Genomic DNA, 17133 nt, shown 5'->3' with positions numbered 1-17133 from the left:
ATCATATAGAAGTGCCCCCATATAATGCCCCTGTAGTGCCGCTTGTACAAAAAAAAAACAACAAAAAACACTTACCTTAATCCCGGCTCCTGCATCCGCCGCCGTCCTGTCTGCTCCTAAGAACTATGGGAGACGTCATGACGTGTCTCCCATAGTGCGCATCGAGAGAGGCGGAAGCTGGAGTTCAGAAGAGACCACCAGCCTCTGGCTAACGCGGGCTGCAGTGGAGCCGGGCACCCACTGGTAATCACAAATCAGCGGGCATCCGGCTTAGAGCCTCCCTGTGGCACAGCCAGGCATGCATATGAACCACTTCTATATTATAGAATGATTCACATGCATGCCCGGCTGTCCATCCATTAACCCCAGGAACTTCATTTTCACCCCATGTTGGGTAAATTACCTGTTCCCTGATCTAACGTCATTCCCTACTATCCACGTGGACATAGAGGGGGAATATAAGCCTGTGGCAAGCGAAGCGAGCCCGCGAGAGGACAAATTCCTTCGTTGGGTGGCCTTTATAGGCATCGAACCCCACTTCTCTCCCTCACCTTACGTCACTTCAAGGTCCTAACAATAAAGGAGAAATAAGCTCTTTTTTGACGGCAATGGCTACAGGTAATCGCAGGCATTTGGCAACAATTTGTTGCCTATCCCAGCCTAGATCAAATAAAAGCTTAACACTACAGACATTCAAAGCATGAGACAATTATACATCTGAATTTCTGCTTTCAATGGTGCTCATTTTCCACGCAGATCTTATTGTGCACTGAACTATCTGCACAAATCTTCCTGCACCATGTGTGTCACTGCTATGCGGCTTCTTCCCCAGAGAAACTAGGAACTCTGACCGCAGCTCACTGTTCACAGTAACATTGACACCAGCAACAATTCCCCATTATAGCACCGGCATCAGCATGTCCTATGGAGACAGCAGCCATACCGAGACCGCTCCGGGTGAAGCTACTGTAGGTCACCCCGCCGGACATTAGGGGAATCCCGTCCCTCATTTCCACGGGAAACGGACAACATCCGTACGTCAGAGCCAGTGAGAACACTGCAGCGCTCCCGCCCGTCCTCTCCGCAGCTTCTGGCTGCGTCATCCCGTACAACGCGCCCGGTGACGTAATCACGGCCTCTCTAACGTCTCGGTCACGGGGAGGAGCCGCGCACTCGGTGGAGCTGAGGGAGGGTCACGAACTCTGACCCGCCGGAACCGTGTACGGCACATAACGGAATATACTTTACTTGACAACCGTGTGACATCCAGCTAGTTTCCCGGACGCAGGTAAGAGTCACCCGGTCGTTGGAGAAGGATGCGGTGCGGATGGAGGAGGCTGAGCCACGGTGTGCGCCGGTGCCGCTTGGGGAACCGCGAATTCTCTTGCTCTCATGCTCCCCCCACGTGGCCCGCTGTGTATCGGCACGTCCGGAACGTCGTGACCGTGTGACGCTTTAACCCTCTGACAATGACCTCTGACCTCCACCCGACAGGAACAGCTTCCCGGACGCGCGGCTCCCTTCCCCCCTTCGCGCCTAGTATGCTCGCGCCCCGTCCGCGCTCCCCCCCACCTCGAGTACGCGCGGGAGCGCGCCTCTCTGTGTCACTAGTACCGGCGCGTGTACTCTGTGCAGATCAGTGTCAGCGACGCGGCTGCTGCTGTAGTCCCTATTTATCAGTGTGATATTATATATATCTATATATATATATAGATATATATATGTGTGTAGTGCAGCTCTGAGAGTCACCTATAGAAGGAGAGTGGGCTGGGCAGTATAACCTAGTTCAGTGTACACATGATGGCAATTGTAATCGCCATGGTGTCCTCAAATGCTTGGAAATTCTATTAAAATATTTAATACATGTATGTAGTCAAACAGAAGGTCCCTGAAACAATTGTTTCTAGTATCAGACGTTTATATGCATTATACAAAACACTTAGCACATATAAAATGTAGACATTAAAACACTTCTAAGTAGAGGCCTACAATTCCCACAGTTGCAGTCCTTTGCAGCTACAATTTAGCAAGGCTAACATCTAAATAGGCAAATACGCTGTCTGGTAAATTGTCAGAGAGCTGTCCAGTTGGCTAAGTATTCATATGCCTTGAAAGCAGCAGGAACACATACGGGATGCCGACATTCGGAATCCCGACAGGGTTAGAAGGAATCGGTACCGGTGGTTAAACAGCTGCCGGTTCAAATCCCGACGCTGGCTGGTAAGTACCCCTCCCTTAGGGGTGCCTAACCCTAAAACTCCTGGGGTGGTGCCTAAACCTAACCCCCCTTCCCGCGCCCGAAACATAACCCTCCATGGGGGTGCCTAACCCCCCCCCCCCAAAAAAAAACCTAACCCCGCTACACTCCCTACTAACACTCCACCCCCCCACCCCCCTCCCCGGCTAATTAACGCTAAGGATGCCCCGGACTTACCTCGTTCGGGCTGTCGTTCTTCGGCATTCTGGCGTTGGGATTAAGATAGGCATCGGTATTTCGGGTTTCTCCTGTCGGGATATAGACCGGCGGCATTTAGTCCGCCGGTCTATAAACTGCATCCCGGGTTAGAATACCGTCAATTTGTTGGTCGGTATCCTAACCCTCTCCCTGTCCCTACCCTGACCCTCCCTCTCCGGTGCCTGAACCTAACCTCCCCCTCCCCGCACCAAAAACAGCCCCAGTACTCACCTTCGGGATCCCGGCGGTTGGGATGCCGGCACCGGTATTCTGACTGCCGGAATCCCAGCGATCACAATATTGACCGCATCCCGAAAGCAGCTACTTCAGTAACATGTCACATGAAAAAGCATCTGTTGCAGATCAGCATCTTCTCCATCAAATTGGAGAATTCAAGTTTTGGAAATTTGTGACCACAATATGCGGCTGCGATCATCCCAGAGAAAAACATCATTACAACATTGGTAATTTACTTGTGCACCTCTGTAGCGTGAAAGAGAAAATAGGAGGATTTATCGCATATAGAGACTTCTGCCTGTATTTATGCTACAAAACCTATGCCAATGCTGGCTATATGATCTCTCAATGCTGAAAACTAAAGCTGGGTACACATTATACAAGGTCTCCCAGCGATGAAGCTATGTAACAATACATTGCTTGTGCCATATACACTGCACGATCTGAGCATGTCATAGGTCTTTCAGTGTTATCATGACAATAGTAAAATAGACCAGTATTTTAGAATCATTTTCAAATACTCTGAAATTGCCACCAAAGAAAACTCTGAAAACAATACAAGTAATGCACGCAAAACAGTGCAGGTTAGACGGTTAGAGCGTCTCACCCTATGCAATGAACCGTGGGACAGGCAACAGATGGTTTATGGATCAATTGTGACCAGTCGTCTACATTTTATTATTTATTAACGTTTATCTAACTCCAGCATATAACAGTGTTTTACAGGTAATGTTTAATAATTGACATCGCTAAATCACACAAACATGCTAAGGGGTAAATCCTATTCCATGTGAAGGGTGCAAGATGCCGTTGCAACAGCGTTAAACTGCCGGCAACGGCACAGCTCCTCACACCCTTCACGGCCGCTCCAAGCCTGAATTTGCTTAACTTTGCTCAGTGCCCTATGGGGCTGCAAGCACTTTTAGGCGAATCCGGGGCTGCCATAGAGCATGGCCGTTGTCGCTATGACTCACACCCGCGAGTACATCGCGAACAATAAGATTGAGCCCAATGTTCAGTTTCGTCTAGAACCTTTTAACCTACCAGTATATATTTTTTGTGTGGACCGCACAAGAAAATCCTTGTAAACACTGAGATAACTTGCAACTCCACACATAGTGGAGGAATCCTAGCTCCCAGCTCTGTGATGCTTCATGCTTACTACTGTGTCACTGTGCCAGACCCGCTAGATTTTGTGGGCCCTCCATGCTGCTCTCAACTCTTACAAATAGTTTGCACCATATATTTAGGCTACTGTATGTTATTGTGTTTGCATTTGCGTACGGTGCTTTCTTTGTAGGCAGTCCAAGTTTGGTCAAAATAGACATTTACAGGGAGAATTGCAGCTTATAAGCAATGGTAGCAGTGTATCATATACAGTCAGGTGCATAAATATTGGGACATTGACAGAATTTTCATATTTTGGCCTCTATTCACCACCACAATGGCTTTGAAATGAAACAAACAAGATGTGCTTTAACTGCAGACTTTCAGATTTAATTTGAGGATAATTACATCCAAATCAGGTGAACGGTGTAGGAATTACAACGGTTTCTATATGTACCTCCCTCCTAAGGGCTGTTTCACACGCCGGTTTTCACCAGCCGGCAAAAAACTGTCCAAAGCCGGACATTTTTTGCCTGTGGATATGTCCCATTCACACAACGGTTTTGTGCCGTATGTGCTGGTTTTGCCGTGTGTAAGATTTTTTTGATAGGACTTCACTCGTCCTTGTCAGTGGATATTCCCGGCTGTAACACGGTGACCGTGCCGTCTGAAAGGACCCATCTGCTTACATTATTAAAATTACTACACGGCAAAAAAACTGCAGGTTTTTTTCTGGCCAGTGAAAACCGGCATGTGTGAAATAGCCCTGACTTTTCTATTAAAGAGCTGATGCCCCTGGCTGCATATCAACAACTGGTAGGAGTACCAGAGAACTAGAAATATATTCTCAATGCATGTCAAATTAAAACAATGTGGTAATTTACATCTACATTTAACCAAGATCCCTCCTCTCGCTGATTAGTTTGTTGGCGGTTGCACCTGTTCATTAAGGTTTTATGAAAACCCTGTGAGGTCCTGCCTTGTATTAAAGGTTTCCTCTTCAGGGTCCATAGGGCTCCACAGGGAGACATTGGGGTGTAGGTGGGACCTGGAGGACCAGACACCAACAGCAAAGCGTTTCAATCCCAGGAATGCTTCGGTCCTTCCCCCTTATACCCCGCCCACAGCCCGAGGGCACTCCAGTTTCGTTTTTGTCGGGCAAGGAGCTAGACCACCATTATAACGGGGCTGACTTATGCAGCCCAAGCTTTTATTTTTTTTTAATTTAATTTAATTTTTATTTTTACCAGAATGGTGAGCAGCACCAGACTGTCCTCTGGACGTCTGTGCAGCCACCCCAACACCCCTCCATGGCCCTGTGACACCAAGCCTGCGCTAGGTATTCCGGTGGGGATCTGAGGGGGACTAGCTAGCAGGCTCCCCGGACCCCCAGACTGCAGCCCGGTATCCAGCGGACAGGTAAGGTGGATCCCCGTTCTTGGGGACCCGCGTATTAGTGCAGTCTTGCCTCCGGTCTCAGGAGACAGACCGAAGGCGCTGATGTGGATACTGGCTCGCCCACTACTCCACTAGACCCCCTGGGCATTAACCTACTGGCGCAGAGGCATATTATTAAGGCCAGGGGACCCGGTGGTTAACGTCAGCCAGGGGATAAGGCGCTCTCCCTGTAGCCCCTCCCCCAGCTCTGGGTGCCATTCCACTGGAGTCCTGGTGTTCCCTGGGCTGCTCCTCCCTTACCCTCCGCCCCCTCAGAGACGCATGGCAGCCATTTTAGGCAAACAGTGTCTGGGAATCGCTGGGTTCAGTCTCCCTGTATACTTCTCCCAAGGGCCAAGTTCTAAAGCGCTATATCCTAACAGCCACTGCGGTCTGTGTAGTTGGTAATAGTGCCCATTGCAGACATGTAATGTTCTTGTCTGATTTTGTTTTTCTTCCCATCTACATTTAACCAATATCCCTCCTCTCGCTGATTAGTTTGTTGATGGTTGCACCCGTCTATTAAGGTTTTATGAAAGCCCTGTGAAGTCCTGTCTTGTATTAAAGGTTTTCCTGACTGTACTCTAATAAAAGAATGAGGGCTAATGTCAGAAACAATCTGGAGGTTGATAACTCACTTAAATAGGGTTTGCTTTTGCTGGTTCCACATATAAGACTAAAAGAAGTGTGATGTAACTAAATATCAGTTATATATAACGTATACGAAAGAAACAAAAAAGTAGATAATTTGTTTTATGCTTATATTTTAGTAATGGAATCTATGGACTTTAAATCCATGTATGCGCAAAAAAAAGCATAAAAGCTTTCCCCTCTCTGAAGTCTGATCTCACTAGATGTAACTTGGAATCCCTTGATGCCTCCAGCTTCTCCTACATATTGGTCTCTCTTCTCTCCCACATCCCCTCCCTCTCCTGACCTGACCAAGCTGTCATATTCTATTACCATTCTCTTACGTCTGCCATTGACTCTGCTGCTCCAGCTGTCAACATTAGCATGTGTTGATTCTCCCCCTACTTTGGTGTTCTACTATCTCGAAAAATAATTTCTCTTTTGAGCACCTCTTAGGAAGTCATCCTCTCTTGTAGACTTTTCCGATTTGAAATTCATCATCTCATCCTAAAGCTCTGCACTTTCCTTATCTAAACAGTCCTACTTTAAGTCCCACATCTTCTCTTAGGGCCTGATTCAGACCTGGACGCTAAGCCGCGATCGCTTGCTAAGGGTGATTGTCACCCGTCTGCACATGTGTATGCATCGTAGTGGGCGTGTGTGAACCAGTCACTGTGATCAGGAATAGTGCGCTCGTAGCACAAAGACTGAGCGCTACTTTGAGTGACAGTGCCGTTTGTGGGTGTTAACAGGGAAAGGTGCTTGTGAACGGAGGAGTGGTGCTGTAAACGCAGGCGTGTCTTGGCGTCAAAACTGAGTTTTATGGGTGTGCATAATTACCATGGAAGTGTCATTGTACTCGTCACTTGGTAGTATTTCAACCTGCAGTGATCACAGTGCTTGCGGTGGGGTAGGGTCTACGTCAAGCGCGTGCAGCTCTGATGGTTCTCGATGGTTCTGATTTATCACTTCCTGGAGATGACGTGTGAAAGAAAAGTGGGCGTCTTTAGACCTGCGTGTGCTCACTCTGCCGTCGCTCTCTAAGACATAGAGGGCGTCTGTACACCAGACAGTGCGATCACGGATTTGCATACCCGGCCCCTTTTGGATGCGAGCAATCACGGCTTAGCGTCTGGGTCTGAATCGCCCCCTTAGTCCTCTAATCCTGACAGCCTCCGGCTGTCTTCATTCCTCTTTTCACCTGTTCCCCTTCCCGCCTCCCTCTTAGCTACTGACTTAAAGACCGAGGACAGGCCCGGGTACTGGAGGGGGCGTGACCAAATAATGGAGGCATGTCCACGCCCCCTACAAAACCAAAGAGGCACGGCACGTTGCACCGGAGGGCAGCAATAAGTGCGATTGCTAACCCCCCGTACAGCAGGCAGAGATAGACTTCACTTGCTCAGCGTCAGCAGCCTCCCTGGTCCCTCCGCAGCCCAGCAGTCTGTGCTATGTTGGGGAGAGAGGATGCTGCCGCTGATAGGTGGGGACGGGTGGGTCTGCAACATGAATTAGCAACCGCTTTCTCCCCTTTTCGCCTCTCCTGCCCGCACTTTCCACAGCTAGCCTACCAGCCTTGTCCTCCTTCCTCCTTGTCACAAGGATAAAGTCCATGTACTCCTCTCCTCCCTCCACCTGCTCTCTAAACCCATTCCCTCTCACATATTCAACTCCTTCCCTCCAGACATCTACTACCACCTCGCCTACCTTGTGATCCTATCCCTTTCTTCTGGTACTTTTCCCTCATTATTCAAACATACCCTAGTCTCCCATTCTCCAAAAAAATCTCCTGAACCTATTGCTGTAATTATGGTTCCATCTCTCTCCTTCCCATTGCCTCCAAGTTCCTCAAGCAGGTTGTGATGTCCGCCTCAGCTTTTTCCTCTCTTCCCATTTCTCCCTTGATCCACTCAAGTCCAGTTTCTGATCATTTCATTCTACAGAAACTGCCCTCACCAAGGTCACCAATAACCTCCACACTGCAAAATCCAAAAGCTTCTACTCAACTTCACTGCTGTCTTCAACACTGTTAAACATTCCCTTCTTCTCCAAGTCCTTTACTGCATGGACTTCTGTGACACCGCTTTTTCTTGGTTCACCTCATCTGTCCAATTGCACTTTCTCTGTCTTCACACGATGACAGTACCTCCCTCTCCAATGACAATACCTCACTCTTCTCCATATCCAAAGTCAGCTGACTGGATGTCTTCCTTGATTTCACTCTCATTCATCCCCACCTTAAGTTCCTCACCCAATCCTGCCACTTTCACCTCCTCGACATTTCCTGGCCCTTTCTCACCCTGAAAGCCGTCAAAACTATCCTTTATTATCTTCCACCTTGTTTACTGTAACCAATAATCTCTGGCATGCCTCTTTTACCAATCCTCAACTTTGCAGCCCACTTCATTTTTCTCACCTGCTGCTCCACTCTGTCAGACTCTCCACTGACTTAATCAAATTAAATTTAAACTCCTCTGACTCACTTACAAAGCTCTCAACCAGTCTCCACACACACATACTTTCAACCTCCTCTCCATTCATACTCGCTCTCACCTGCTTTGCTCAGCCAATGTCTGTCTCCTCACTGATCAAATCTCTCACTCCCGTCTACAGCTTCTCCCATCATCTGGAATGCCCTTCCCCTATCAAACTTTTGTCTAGCCTCCCTACCTTTTAAACATGAAAATTCTTCTTACTGAAGCCTACCACACCTTCTCCTAACTCTCCACATTCTGCATCCCACTGCCATACTCTCCATGGCCGTTGTAAAATGTAAGTTCTTGCGAGCAGGGCCCTCTCTCCTCATGTTTTGTTACGTAATTATGCATTCTGCGGGAGGTAATTATGTATCTTAATTTGTTTGTCTATCTGTTTATATTGTTCACTGTATACTCATCTTATACTGTATGTTGCCTATATATGGCACTATGGAGCTGTGGTGCCTTCAAAATAATAGATAATAATACTGTAAATGTACATGTTTTATTATGTACTTTGGACCTCCTTATATTTTTAAGACTACACATCATTTGTCTGCATAGCAAAATAAGACTCAAAGGGAAACTGAATTCTTAACATATTCCCCATGAGTCATTGGGGCAGAATATTGTTTACTATCTGTGTAGAAATGTAATCATACAATATCTTATTCAGGGTTACTTCTAAAGTTTCAAATTTCTGCATGCCCCAGAATTACACTTTATCTGCTTGTGTATTTGTTGCGATAGGCTGCACTTACTACGAAACTGGATTTCCTAAAGACATTACTTCCTCCCGAGGACTGTACTGTGAAGACAGGTCATGGCTTCTATAGAAGAAATAGCCCATCAAATTATTGAACAGCAGATGGGAGAGGTATAACATATATTACTTTTGTAATTCTCTTCATTGTTTCAGACCTTTGGATCTTACAGAAAATTAGAAATGGTTACTACCATAGATCATACTTACCTACTCTCCCACAATGTCCGGGTGGCTTTTCTGGACTCTGGGAGAGTAGGCCAGTCTCCTGCATGCAGCTTCTTTAGTTGCTGTTAAGGAAAAACTCCAACCAAAATGCAAATTGGGGTGGAGTACAATGAGATAACATAAATTTAATAAAAAAGGCTACTTACCTGCCATAAAAATAACCAATTTAAAACAGATATTTCTAGCATATCCTTATAATTGGGATGAAATCCCAAATCCCGGTGCTGATAAGCAAAGTTTTTATAAAGTATTACCCACTAGCTGCAAGTCAGGTATGACCAGATGCTGACCGGTCTAAAAAACAATTACTATACACACAATCGAAGAGACTGCGTTCAGTAGAAATTTATATACAAAAAATTTGTATTTAATCAATATACCTATGTTCAAAAAAAGTATATCTACTCTTGGCTTCTAGTTAAAATCTATTTAATAAGAATTCTATATACAGGCAAATGTCAAAACCACAATGAAAAATAAATAAAATTAATAAAATATATCTCTCATACAATGGAGCTGCTGCTCTCACCTAAGTTATTAAGCATAATAGGGCAATGTAAAAAATCACAGATAATGAATTGTAAGCAGTCAATCTACTGATAAAAATCCAATTTTCCTAGATTAAATAAATCCTTATCTGGATAGTGCAGTCCCCGGAGGATATCTTATGACAATGTTGTCCCTGTATAATCGGCTTTGATTAAAAGTCAGCGGACACTTCTGTGCCATGCAGTTCCTCTTTCCTGCCTGGGGTGTCGCTCTCTGCTCTGGTGCTTCTAGCACACTCTGGTCTGTAGCTCAGCATTTTGTTGCACCAGCTGAGTGTGCTAGAAGCACCAGAGTAGAGAGCGACACCCCAGGCAGGAAAGAAGATTGTGACAGGTGCAGTGTGCTAGAATGAACACTAGATGTTCTTCAAGCGTTATATGTATGTAATACAATCCTCTAGCTGGTAAAAAGGATACACACAAAATGGAGCTCCTTTTATTCATTTTTAGCACACACTGCAGCATGGGGTAAGCCAGCCCCTATCGTTTTAAACTATTACAGCTGAATGCATGCACTGATCAACTGCATTCAGCTGAACAAGTTTTACACATTTAACATTGTTGTCAATGGACAGGGGGCATGTTCTCCCCTCTGTGCACGAGGCTGTGTGTGTAGAAAACGACACCCTTGTGTGCTCCCAGGCGTATGGTAGTCGAGGTGAGAAGGATCTTCTCTCTAGATCTCCCACCTAGAATAGTTCCAGGAGATCTGTTCCAGGGGCTTGCTGCTTCATCTGGGTGCAAGTTCGACTCTGGATGGTAGGTACTAGACAGATCCTGCTGCAGCAGTCTCCCTGCTAGCAATTCGCTGGGTGAAACTCCCAACTCTACTTGCATTCCCTGAGTTGATTTAACCTCAGGACACTACAAGGTGAAGACCCTCCAACAGTTCACTTAAGGCTCGATTCAATTCAGCACGATGTTCTCCTCGCACCCTCAGTGGGGTGTTGGACCCAACAGTGCGCTGGATTGAATAGCTCCGGGAGCTCCTTCCCAGGATTTTCAGCATCTTGCTGAATTGAATCGAGCCCTTAGTTCTGCTGCAGGCTGGGTTCATTTTGGAGTAATCCCAGTGAATTCTGGAGCAGCCCTTTACTGGAGCTTTGGGGATGTGGACTAGAGCAACCTACAGTCCGTGGAAGGTTCTAAGGACCTCATTCAGAGTCGGTCGTTGCGGCCGCACGGTCGTAAGGTAAAAGGGGCCGGATATGCAAATGAAGCGCTCGCAAGTTGCGTCGTTAAGATGGGATCGTTAGCTGGACGAGCGAGGGGAGGATGCGGCCGTAAGACTAAAAATACGCCCCCTACTCGTTCCCATTACACGTCGTCTCCGGGCATATAAGGATTAATCGAGACCATCGGGAACCATCGGAGCTGCTCGTAGAGCTTAAGGTTGACCATACCCTGTCTTAAGCACTACGATCTAGTCAGCGTAAAAACCACCCATGTCACATGTGCCATGACACTACTTAGTTAAATTATGCACTCCCATAAAACGCCGTTTGCATAGTCAGGCACGCCTGCGTTCGGCTCTCCACTCCCCCGTTCACAAGCACCTTCCCCTGTTACCACCCACAAACGCCTCATCCTGTCACTCAAACTAACGACCTGGCTGTGTTCAAGGAGAGAGCAATTTCTGAGCGTAATAGCTAGTTTGCGCACGCGCATTGCGAGTTTTACGCATGCACAGTTTAACGAACATCGGTGGCGTACGACCGAGCGGCCGCAACGACCGACTCTGAGGTCCTAAATCCCTTCCACACCAGGGAATAAAATAGGTGGCAATTAAAAAAAATAATTTCTGTATACCTCCCAACATTTGGGACTTCAAAATAGGGAAGAGGACATGAATGTGGCACACTGCTGTCGTGTCTGTCACAATGGACACACATCTGGTGTGTAAAAAAAATGCAGCTGGCAGGGGAGTACCTCACAATTCCCCTCTCCTCATATTGAGACTGTTCCATGGAAATCAGGATGGTTGGGAGGTATGTTACAGTGATGTAGATCAAATGACATAACAGTAGAACACTCAAAAGTTGTTCAGAGATATTTATTTATTATATGTATTAACATTTACTTATATAGCGCCAGCAGATTCCGCTGTACTTTACAATTGGGTACAAAACCGTAATAAAACAAGAATGGTTAATAACAGACAAAGAGGTAAGAGGGCCCTGCGCGCAAGCTTGCAATCTATAAAATATACCTTTTCTCACAGAAGCAGGAACAATAACTAGGGAGCTTGCTCCTTGATACTTTTATAGGGCTTTGGTCATGTAATGAGTACCGCTTCCTTCAGATTTCATCTGAATTAGACCTGATTTGTGAATACATTTCAGAAATTTGTACTAATTTAATCTTGGGTTGTATTGATTCATTTATCTGCAACCCTCATCTCTGTTAATTGGGGATGGTGTACCTTTTTTTTTTTTTGACCTTATTGTTGCATTCAAATGTAACATTCTCCACCATCAACAGTGATAACGTCAGTGGTGCTTCTAATTATTTTGGCATGAGTAAGAAACATTGTAATGAAATAAGATTAAAGAAATTAGTTGCATCACAACCCTAGTTAAATGCAAGTAAGATGCAAATATGTAGTGAATAATTTGTTAAACTTGTGCTTAAATGCAGATTTTTAATGGCAATTTTTGTGTAGCCTTGTGCAGGGGGTATAAAGTAAATAGGTGGCTATTAAAAATAAAAAAAATTCCATTACAGTTTTAAGGGGGAATTCAGTTGTATCGCGCTGCCCGCAACTTCTGTCTAAAGTGACGGGAACTATTCAATTGTTTATGCTAATGGACGTTGAGTGTCGCATGCACCCTTTATTTCTGCTTGCACACTCCTGAGGTGGCGATCAGAAATAAGTTTTGGGCAGAGCACCTATTACTTTGCACGTGTTTAGCCGCTGTATTCATCTAAATCCAGTGCATTTGGGCTCGACATTTGTGATGAGCAATGGTCGGCTGCGACACTCGCACCCATTAGCTTAGACAATTGAATACCGCCTTTTGGGCGCCAATTACTTATGCGCACAATAAAACAATGGAATCTCCTCCCTAAAGCCTGTAAATTTCATAATTTTAGTATTGAAGGCGAAAATAGTAAAATGACCAGCAAAACCACAATTATGTTTTTGTAAAGAAAACTGAATGTATTGTGCACTTTCTGGTAGCTTGAATCGTGTCTTAATGTATACTTAAATAAAGTGTTTGGCTTTGATGTATTTTTAGCTTTCTCGCTCACAAACTGAAGTAACTCATACAGCATTGATGGATGGAAGCTCCCAAAGAATACAGCTTATACCATCAGAATCTGGTGTTTCTATACCTCAACGTATACAGGTGCGTTAAGGAACTTTTCTTAATAGCTGCCAGAATAGTTACATACAATAGTTGTTTGGTACAGCTTCTGCTATGGGCTGGTATGGGGGAATGTGACACTGTTCTTCAAGAAATTATTTCTCTTGATGGGGAATAACAATGTCTTTGACTCTTCTCCAGCATTTCTATCAGTACAGTTATTATTGGGATCTTTTTATTCTGGCGTCCATGATAGCACCTTAGCAACTACTAAACAAAACATGATAATAGCTACCAGGATAATTTACTAACATTGTATTTTGGTACAAAGCTTACACTAAATCTTAGCAACCAATATTATAAATGTTTTCATTTTTCATTTTCTACTTCAGGGTCCATAGGGTATCCACAGGATACCTTGGGGTATAGGTGTGACGTCAGTCGCAGGGCACCAAAGAGTTAAGCTTTCAGCCTCCCAGGATGCACTAGGTCCCCCTCCTATACCCCGCCCCCGGGCCAAGGCACCTCAGTTTAGTTTGGTGCCCGGCCGGAGTCGGGTGCACCTGTTGGAGTGGGGGCTAGAAGAGCCCCTGAAGCTTTTTCTTCATGCAGCTGTGGCTGCACATCTGGATGAACAGCATGGACAGTCAGTCCTGACGTCCATGCTGTCTTCCCTACACCCCGCCGGTACCAGAACGCCGGTACTGATCCAGGGATGCTGGTGGGCGTCTGGGGTCACAGCTAGCGGTGACCCCAGATGCTCCGGACCATGGCCGGATTCAAGGGGGACAGAGGTAAGCAGCGGGGTCCCGCGGTGGGTCCCCGCTGATCACATGGTCCTAAGTCCCCAGGCAGGGGGCTCCCTGGGGACTGGCTGCAGCGTGGAGCCAGGCGACCAACCTGCGCTTCCACTACCCCCTGGGACAGCGGACCGCAGCAGAGCGGTAGCGCTGCGGCGTCCCAGGGGTTAAATGCATGCCAGGGGAGCGCGCCTTCCCTGTCTCACAGCCGGCGCCTCCCCCGCTGCACACAGCCCTCTCTGCATGCTGCCGACTGGTCCTGTGGCAGCGCTCCTCCCCCAGGCCAGCCTCCTCTCTGCTCCTCGGCGGCCATCTTCTCCAGAACGCATGGTGAACGCTGCTGGAAGCGCTGGACGGAAGCATCGTGGTCTGGGTCCCCCCGCATACCTCTCCTCCGCTGTGGCTCAGGTCTGTGTATGCAGCGCTGTGTCCTACCAGGCCCTGTGTCTGTGTAGTTGAGTGATCAGCGCTGTTAGTGCAGGAATTGTTATTTCTCTGCATTGTATGTGACTGTGCTAGCGCTGCCTGTAACTTTTCTTCTCTAAACTGTCAGCTTTATTACTGTCCCTGTTCTTCTGCTAAAGCCCTTGCGGTGCGGTGCTGCAGGGTGGTCTCTCGCCTATTTAATACTTAATTGGTGAGAGAGGTCACATACGTGGTGCCATCATGTCTGAAAGTGATTTTCCCCTCCGGCTACAGTGTACCACGTGCAAAGTACCGTTAGCGGAGGGGGAGGGTAGCGCGGAGGGCCTTTGCCGGCAGTGTTTGTCCATGGCGCGGCCTATTACGGTTACAGCACCGGTACAGGAGCCGCCCTGGGCTTGTTTCGCTCAGGCGTTAACAGCTTTAGTGGGCCAGTTAGCTCCGCAGCCCGCGTTTACTCCGATGGGTTTGTCCCAGCAGTCTGTGGTGTCGTCACCCATGCAGGGGTTCCCACGACAATTGGTGGTACCCCACAGTCTCCCTATTTCCCCGCTCCCGGGTTCTCAGGAGCCAGCGTGGGTTAACTCCCTGACGAGTTCTGTACAGCACTTGTCGGATGTGTTGCAAGGGGAGTCTGTGATGCGGCCTCATAAAAGGCCGGTGGCGTCTCTGTCCGCTCCTTATGAGGATGACGAAGGGACGTCTGATGATGGGGAGATTCTGGATCCTTACGATCAGGAACCTCTCCATACTAAGGACGCTGATGCTAAGTCCAAAGTATATATTCCTGGACTTATTCGGGCGGTCCGCACAGCCTTGGTGATTGAGGACGAAGTTCCCCCAGCGGCTAAATCTAAGTATGCCTTTTTCAAAGATGTGAAGGGCGATGCCACAGTCTTTCCTCTTTCGGGTCAGTTGGTGGACCATTTAGAGGAGGCGTGGAAACAACCTGGCAAAAGATACCAGCCGCAGAGACGCCTGGCGGTGGCTTATCCGTTCGCGGATAATTATTTTGCTAAGTGGGAATCCCCTCCACAGGTGGATTCTCATGTGACCCGTCTTGTCCGTAGTGCCACATTGCCGATGCCATCCATGTCCTCCCTTAAGGATGCTACGGACCGCAAGGTAGAAATCTGCCTGAAGTCCACTTATTCCCTTGCAGGGGGGGCAGCACGGCCGGCTATGGCCATTTGCTGGGTTGCCAGAGCGATGGAGCGCTGGGCGGATTCATTAGAGGCTTCTTTTGAATCCGACTGTCCGGCCGAACAGGCGGAGTTGATTGGCAATCTCCGTGATTCGGCCACCTACATCAACGAGGCGGCTCTAGACATTAGTACTCTGGTGTCTAGAATTTCTTCAGCAGCGGTAGCTGCTCGTCGCACCTTGTGGCTGCGATCCTGGAAGGCGGACGCAGATTCCAAGAAAGGTCTGGAAGCGTTGCCGTTTACCGGAGAAGTTCTCTTCGGTCCGGATCTGGATAAGATTGTGGCCACGCTGGCGGCAGCCAAATCTGCTTGTCTCCCGTCGGCCGCTGCTCCTTCTGGTTCGGGACCATCGTCCTTTCGGTCATCTAGGGCCCAGGGCAGGCCCAAACCACAGTCGTTTCCTCGACAGGCTGGCCCTAAGAAATCGGTCAAGCCCCGGAAGCAGGCATGGAGTACCAGACGTCCGGCCCCCAAGCCAGATGACAAGCCTGCGGCCTGACGGTCCGGGCCTCCCTTTGGGGGATCCCAGGGTGGGAGGCCGCCTGCTACAGTTCGCCCAGTGTTGGTCGACCACTACGACAGACACTTGGGTTCTGGAGGTGGTTTCCCACGGATACGCCCTCTCCTTCCGGCACAGACCCCCGGCTCGCTTCTTCACCACGGGTCTCCCATCAGACCGGAACAAGGCTACGGAGCTGCGGAAGGTATTGCACACTATGCTCCAGGCTGGAGTTATAGTGGCTGTTCCATTCTCCCAGAGGGGCCAGGGTTTCTATTCAAATCTATTTTTGGTACAGAAACCCAATGGGTCATATCGTCCGATTCTCAACCTCAAAGCACTCAACAAGTCTTTGCGGGTCCCGAAGTTTCGGATGGAGACCCTACGGTCCATCATTCTGGCGCTGGAACCTGGGGACTACTTGGTGTCATTGGACATACAGGACGCTTACCTGCATGTCCCTATTCTTTTGCGCCATCAACAGTTCCTCAGGTTTGCAATCCGCAGCGACCACTTCCAGTTTCGGGCGTTACCTTTTGGCCTGGCAACAGCACCACGTGTTTTCACCAAGGTGATGGCGGTCATGGCGGCTTCTCTGCGGCTGCAGGGAGTCCGCATGTTGCCGTATTTGGACGACCTGTTATTGGTGGCAGGATCTCCAGAGCTCCTGTTACGCCACTTGGACCTGACCATTGCACTGCTGCAACGGCACGGCTGGCTAATCAACTGGCAGAAGTCCACTCTAATCCCGTCTCGGAGGATTCTGCATCTTGGAGCCTTATTGGACTCGGGACAGCAAAGGATCTTCGTGACGGAGGACAAGATCTCTGCTTTACAGTCAAGGGTGCGCAGTTGCCTGCACAGCCGCCGGGTGTCCTTACACTCGGCGATGAGGTTACTGGGCTCCATGGTGTCGGTGTTCGACATGGTGGAATACGCCCAGTTTCACTCCAGACCTCTGCAGCACCTGATCCTGTCCAAGTGGAACGGGCTGCCTCAGTCTCTGAAGTCCCAGA

General features: G+C 47.9%; 1 protein-coding gene across 1 annotated transcript in view; it reads left to right on the top strand.

Moving 5' to 3' along the window:
- The first annotated feature begins 1089 nt into the window (after window positions 1-1089).
- Window positions 1090-17133, top strand: part of NR2C1 (nuclear receptor subfamily 2 group C member 1) — a 54852-nt gene continuing 38808 nt past the window's right edge. The window contains exons 1-3 of the mRNA XM_088454573.1: window positions 1090-1288; window positions 9094-9220; window positions 13122-13232. Of these exons, the coding sequence (XP_088310699.1) occupies window positions 9167-9220; window positions 13122-13232 (165 nt within the window). The 5' untranslated portion in view covers window positions 1090-1288; window positions 9094-9166. The remainder of the gene's footprint in view (window positions 1289-9093; window positions 9221-13121; window positions 13233-17133) is intronic.

The sequence above is a fragment of the Taudactylus pleione genome, unplaced genomic scaffold, assembly GCF_031769625.1.
Source record: "Taudactylus pleione unplaced genomic scaffold, aTauple2 ptg000040l, whole genome shotgun sequence".
NCBI lineage: Eukaryota > Metazoa > Chordata > Amphibia > Anura > Myobatrachidae > Taudactylus > Taudactylus pleione.
This window is presented reverse-complemented; position numbering and strand designations above follow the sequence as displayed.